Source organism: Rhodamnia argentea, chromosome 2 (genome assembly GCF_020921035.1).
Source record: "Rhodamnia argentea isolate NSW1041297 chromosome 2, ASM2092103v1, whole genome shotgun sequence".
In the NCBI taxonomy this organism is placed as follows: domain Eukaryota; kingdom Viridiplantae; phylum Streptophyta; class Magnoliopsida; order Myrtales; family Myrtaceae; genus Rhodamnia; species Rhodamnia argentea.
Window position 1 is genome coordinate 3,578,466 of NC_063151.1, and position 6,895 is coordinate 3,585,360.

Sequence of the window (6,895 nt, forward strand, 5' to 3'; positions counted from 1 at the left end):
GGATGGGACATCATTTGATTGTCTAAACACCAAAGTTCGACTTACATTGAACTACGATGGTTGGTTCCAGAATAAATTGGTTCTCACCACGAAACCGGAAACTGGACTAGACAAGACTGATTCTCAATTCATGAAAACTGGAACCAGCCCTGTCCAGCCGGGAACCAAACTAGATCGTACTGATCTGTCCTAGTCCGATGTTTGGGTTGGATCGGACCGACTGTAGTCCTTTATTTTTTGCTTTTTCAATGATAATACCCGCATCAACAAGCGTATGTTTCTTTAGTCTTTGGTTGCACTGACTGGAAGTTTATAGGAACGTCTTTTTGTCAATTTTTACTGGATGTGGTCCAGTAGACAAACATCTTTTTGGCAAAAATTAGAGAAAATTTTGGACAATGTGACCGACCCTATTGAGCGTGAGAGAGGCGTGAGGTGCTAGGGTTTTGTTTTAATTCTAGCTTTAGTTTAGAAACTAAAAAAGAAAAAAATTTAACTAAAAAGGAATAACACATATCGGTCCAGTCGGTCGGTTCCTTGACCGGAACCGGATTGGTCATTGTCGATTACCAATGGACTCATTCCGAGAAGCGCCCGCAGAACTGGCTGGTCCGGTCCGGTTCCCTAGTTGGATCAAGACCGCAATCACCCCTACTTTGAATGACTAACTAGACCTTTGTCGGTTAGGAACAACTAGCTAGACTTTTCAAAGCACAAATACGTGAATACATGGATGATTACCAAAAAAATACCAAGCCTATGTATGAATGTCAATTCGGTCCTAAAACTTTCAATATAGTCAACTTCATTTTAAACCTTTTGACAATTTGTCAATATAGTCATTTTGGTCAATTTCGGCTAGAAATCGCTGACATGTCTAATGTTGCACAACCGATGTTGACGTGGACAATCTTTTAAGGATAATTTGATCTAGCAAGGGGGTGGGGTTCGACCCTTGTTAGTATTGGGCGGGGACCGTGGCACCCATGCTAGATTTGGGCTAGGCGAGGGTGTGCTAGCCCTTGCCTGTGGCTGGCGAAGGAGAATTAAAAAAAATAAAATAAAAAAAAGGAAAGAAAAGAAATGGAAAAAATTTAAAAAATATAGCACTATTGCAACACTTAAAACACTTCCCAAATGATTTATAAACAACGTAGGACTCTCAACAAGCAAATCGATCGATCACGGAATGAGTAGGGTGTTCTTGTAAGTCCCATGACTCTTCTCTATCTGCTTTCGCTGGCACCGACCTCTTTAATAATTTGTCAATTTTCAAGTCGACCGTTGAATGATTTTTACGATAATCAACCTAGCCATTGTTGATTGCAATAGAATCACTGGAGATCCGGTCTACCATACAACCACATCTTCCGACAATGACCGTGCCGCTTCCAACACTAGTCTTCAAGTTAGGAAATAATCCTTATCCAGTGACACGATGAATAATCCATTTGATTTTTGAATAAGTAAATCCATAATTTCATACTTGTGATTAGCTATCAGGTTCCTTTAAATGCATAATAACTGTCAAAGGAATGTCCAGGTCTTCATCATATCACTCGATCGGGAGCGATCGCCGTAGTTCGATGTGAGCCATCCGGTCTGTAAAAATTTTGTGTTCATCACAGTCCATCGATTTTTCCCCTCGAACACGCGTGTGAATTAGACTTCCACAGATTTATCCACATATCGATTTTTCTCCAACTCCTCATGAACTTCTCGTTCTCTTTGACTTCTTCACCTTGTAGTTGTAGGTCCTTCTAGTCTTTCAAGTCATTTCTCTCAACACTTAAAAGATAGATTCAATAGTGTTGAGTCACTAATTAACGTTAATTGAACGGAAACAACATTCGCATCTATCAAACAACAGATGGTAATGACTAAGCATTTCTCATTGGGAAAGAACAGTGAATTTTCCCTTTTACGCCGGAAAATATAGGAGAGGTTGACATAATTTGTGCGTGGGCTGTCAGATCAATGGCTAAGATTGATCTTGCATAGCCCAGTAGGGAGTTTCTATCGGGGGAGAGATGGATCCAGTAGCCCCTAAATAATGTAGGCTAAATTTCATTGAGAATCCACCAGCAAGAGATACTCCACGCCTCACCAAAGTTAGGAGTCGGAAGTACCATATGTAGAGACCCGACTTAGTACCGGTCGGTCGATGAACCTTACCTTTAAGCAAGCCGCGAGCTCATGAGTTCGTGCAGACGTTTGCCTTAAGACTCTTGAGCCAACATGGCAATGGAAGCACCAAACTTAAGGAAAAGAGAGAAAGAACTTCCTAGTCTTGTAATTTCACCAGGAGTTCCATCGTGTCAGACAAAGGAGACAATTGAGGCATCAATGGGAAACTATGAACCGAGAGATTTTTCAAGTTTGCATGCAAAGTAACCACTGCAAGAAGGAAAACAATCCCAACTGCCTAGAAATTACTACAGTGTCCATTGATCACATAATTTCAACCGTTATCATTTTACACACGTATAAGTTATAACCTGACTACAGCACATGGATTATAGGGGGAAGGAAAGGGGAAGAAAAACCAAACTGGGTCCAAGGATACATATAGATGGAAAAACCAAGTTTCCTAATCTACTGCTCTGACTCTTGAAAAGTATTACTTCAACCGGCATTTGAAACTTTGCACAATGCTTTTCTTGTTTAAGCCCTCCTCTATTTGAGCCTGAAAACCAATGCCTAATACAGAGAGGTCTCAGATAATTCGTGCGCGACAGAAATCCAACGTCAACACGAAGAATAGCTGCAGAGGATTTGTGACGTACTAGGGACAAATTTGGTAGCTTGTACATAAAGATGCCTCGAGTATGCTACTGGAACATCTCGTCCAACTTCTGCCTGTACTTAGCCAAACCCTACACAGAATTTGCATTTGCATAATTACCATATTTCAACGAAATTCCAGCAACTGATAGTTGATACTTGAATCTGTAAACATTCACAAGTTGGAACTAACTTTCATACCGTGTACTATGAAATGAAGAATTGACCCTCCCCCATAACGCGAGCTTATACCTTGTTGAATGAGATAGATAATAAAATTTTGGGAACTCTGTTTCTCCTATGGAGGTGAAGTGCATGCTTGTTTTTCCTCAGCAAAAAAGAAATTGATAGGAAGGTTTTTATCCAGTATTCCTCTAGATATAGCTAATTAAGATGCTCATTAGCCCTAGACAAAATTTTTAAAGAATGAGGAGAATCATATCATTGACAGTGATTAACAAACACCGATAAGAGCCCCCACTATCGCAAACTCACGATGACCATCCATTTATTTTGAGGTGAGCGGGAGAGTGAACTTCTAATGTACATGCCTTTGTGCCTCTTAATTTAAGATCCTTCTGGCGATAATTAAGCTCTATCGCTAAAAATCTCTTCTAGGCAGACCTGTCCTTAATAGGCCAATTAAATTCATTAGCTACGTAAATCCCAAGTGGAGATATTCAAATGCCTGCATGAATTGAAGCATTTAATAGATGGAAGACGTCATTTATAGTTTCACTAATCAGTAGACAAGAACACAGAGTCAGCTGACTCCTATGCAAGAGCGCAACTCTTGTAATATATATCCTAATACGTTTCATAACTAGTTCCACTCCCAGTCTATGAAACAATGATAATGCTACATGCAATCCGAGTGCCTTTTTGATCTAGCTAACTTGCACATGAATCATACAGTGAGACACTAGATCAATCAACGGATTTTACAGCAATTTTTCTAATCAATCTGCTTCCGGATCAACATGTTCAGAACAAATAGGGCCAAAGTGAAAACATACCACATAAAGGAATAGCATACCTTAGTATATGCATATACCCCAACATCCGTCGGTGCCGAGGGACTTCCTCTCCTGATGAATTTACCCTCTTTGAATATGTATAGCATCGGTACACCCGTTGATAGTTCCAAACTTATAACCTGTTGATAATACAAAGCCATTTACTTTAGTTACATAAAGTCATAAAATAATAAAATTACTGATTTGGGTCGTTGCATCACCTCCTGGGAAGTTAATTTGTCAAGGTACATAATGATTGACCTCAAAGAATTCCCGTGGGCAGCAATCATAACATTCTTCCCAGCAAGTAGTTGAGGTTCAATCTGCAATGTGGATTCGGCTGTAAGAAACTACACAAAACAGATATGTTTCATTCTCCCGAACAAGAGATGAAGGAAGGCAGTCAGATACCTGTTCTTTAAAATAAGCAACAGCTCTTTCGGCACACATTTCCAGACTCTCCCCATTGGGCGGAGGAATGTCATAACTTCGACGCCACTCATGAACTTGTTCCTTTCCGTATCTTTCTGCTGTTTCCTGCTTATTCAGACCTTGTAATTCCCCATACCTGAACAAAACGTGTTTAATAAAGGCAATCATAATACTATAACGGCAGAGGAAATTATTCATATGTAGAACCAGCGTTCTTACATTCTTTCATTCAATTGCCAAGCTGTTACGACAGGAATGGATTGTTCTTTTGTATCTTCACTGAAGACTTTGCTCCATAGCCTAGCCTGCTCACTCTCATCATGCAAGATCATCGGCACCTGCAGATAGGTATAGCACAAATTACTGATGCCTAGATTGGATAATGCCATGCATTAACAAGCTACTTCTTTGAAGATATGCTCCTGACCTCCTTCGGTCTTTCTGACATGCAAAAGAATGACATAGCTTAGTTACCTTTTTACAACGGTGCTGAGTCATGGCAAGCATTGCTGTCATTTGCGCACGAATCAGTGCCGATGTAAAAATCATGTCGATGGGTATGTTGCTAATTCTTTGTCCAGCATGAATTGCTTCCTCTATCCCCTTATTGGTAAGTGGTACATCTACACAACCTGTGAATAGGTTCTTTTCATTCCACAAAGACTCACCGTGCCGAATCAGTATAAGAGCTGCTTCACCTGAGATAGAAACGAAATTTCGTCCAATAACTCACTAAAACGGCTGCTGTTTGAATGTCATTTTAAGATTCAAGATTTGCATGAAAAAATGAGCTCCTGCAGTTTTTCCTCCTGCTCTACCAAGAATCAAGAAGAAACTATATAAGCTACTTTAAGAGTTACTTCGAGTAGGATATGCAACTTGTCCACACCCTGCAGATCATATAGATCGACATTAGACTTGATGAAAGAGCCGTACTTGATTTTTTCTTGGACTCCGTGGAATCACTTTTTGAGGGAATTATAACTGGATCAAGCACTGGAGATTGGGCTGAAACTCTAGTAGCAGAAGAATTCCTCAGTTCGGAGGCCCGAGTTCCTCTTACCAACTGACTAGCTTCAAAATTAAGCACTTTCCGAGAAAATCTGAACGAAACACTGCCCAATTCCTGATGGCTGGAAGATTTGTTGAGACAGCCATGAGGCTGAACAATTCCACATGCTTGATTAAACACGGCAGCGGCCATTCTGAAAGTTAGAGAAAAGCGTCGTGACATTAGTATACAGAGGAATCTATCTTTCCCCATGCTTTTCAGGAAGTGAAATCATAAGCATTATGTTCCTAAAGAACCTAGCGTGGAACAAAAATGTCATAGTTGTCATTCGCTTTCTGTTTCTTAGACAGAAGTAGTACAGAGCATGCTGATGTTGAAGTATGATCACTCACAAAAAATAAAAATAAATAGAAGCTAGAAAGAATGATCCTCAAAGGGATGTTTTGCTAATGAACCAAAATCAAAGTCATCGCTTATACGCTGCGCAGTAATTTCCACATTTAACAGAAACAACTCCCCGTTGCATGAAATAGACAGCACCAGGTTATTTTAGCTGTCCAAAGAGGCAATAAGTGAGCCGGAAGGAGCTCACTATTGGGTCGACCTTTTAAAACTAAAGCCACATACCCTGAATCAACAGAACAGCGAGAAAAAATTCTGTCACGTAACAGAACAAAAAGTCCTAGAAATTTCACTAAATTAAGCTTTTAGCTCCAAAACTTAGGCCCAGAACAGACAGACTAATTCAAAGTAACTCAAAATCCAAATTCCCACAAAACTGGCAAGCTACAAAATGAACACAACAAATGCATCATTGCACACAAGCCTACGACCAAAGAATCACGAGCATCTCCCTCGAACTAAACCTGGAAAAAAAACAATCTTACTCGAGCGACGAGGAACAGAAAAGACACGAAAAGCTCCACGACCCTGAAGCCGAAACGCGAGAAGAATGGAAGCGAAAGCGAAGAATCAGCTCGATTGCGTTGGAATCAGCATCAAGATCGCACCTTTCCTTTATAGGCCGAGCGAAAATGCCGAGGAAGACAGGAAGAGTGCAAATTTCCGCAGCCGGGCTTGAGTTTATTACGAGAGAGGGGGGACGGAGAAGAAGATGAAGACGGGTTAAACTCAAAGCTAGCTGTCCAACTTTTCCAATTGACGGAATGCGGGAGGCAGAACAGGATTCTCTGTTACATCATTCCCCGTGGAAGAAATCGCTCCCCTTTCTTGTTGTTGGGTGTTGTTTACGTCTCAGATGCGCAAAATCGAAACAGGGTATCGACAAAGTTTCTCTCTTCCTTCTCTTTCGCGATGTTTTTTCGCTTTCTCTCTCTAACAGTTGGCAAGGCTTCTTATAAAATGGAGACGAACGCTTGCGGGCGATCATGCGCCGCTCCACTTGTTCGCATTCTTTGACATTTGGTTTGGCAACGACCGTCTTCAGTAGGGCCTGCGTATATTATATTGAGGACAAAATTAATAAATAATTTTTAATTTCGAAAATTTTCGATTGAACTTAATTGGTTTACATTGCAATTAGTGATTTAAAAGAGTGGCAAAGCCAATTCAAGAAGTAAAAAATATTTTCATGGTAAACGAAAATATTGATATATAAATAATTATTAATATTGAAAATATTTTTTATTGA

General features: G+C 40.1%; 1 protein-coding gene across 4 annotated transcripts; it reads right to left on the bottom strand.

Moving 5' to 3' along the window:
- Positions 1–2,398: 2,398 nt before the first annotated feature.
- Positions 2,399–6,643, bottom strand: LOC115748901 (2,3-bisphosphoglycerate-dependent phosphoglycerate mutase 1). Of its 4 annotated transcripts, none has more exons than XM_030685548.2 (9): positions 6,132–6,643; positions 5,169–5,437; positions 4,707–4,930; positions 4,452–4,570; positions 4,212–4,368; positions 4,022–4,123; positions 3,821–3,940; positions 2,787–2,876; positions 2,399–2,686 (listed from the first exon to the last, which is right to left on the bottom strand). In XM_030685548.2, the coding sequence occupies exons 2-8, from the start codon at positions 5,434–5,436 to the stop codon at positions 2,832–2,834; spliced, it is 1,035 nt and encodes a 344-aa protein (XP_030541408.1). In that variant the 5' UTR covers position 5,437; positions 6,132–6,643; the 3' UTR covers positions 2,399–2,686; positions 2,787–2,831. The 4 variants fall into 4 exon arrangements, with proteins under 4 accessions (XP_030541408.1, XP_030541409.1, XP_048130816.1 ...); XM_030685549.2 differs by having other exon boundaries at positions 2,399–2,700; XM_048274859.1 differs by having other exon boundaries at positions 2,399–2,876; positions 6,255–6,643.
- Between the last annotated feature and the right edge of the window lie 252 nt (positions 6,644–6,895).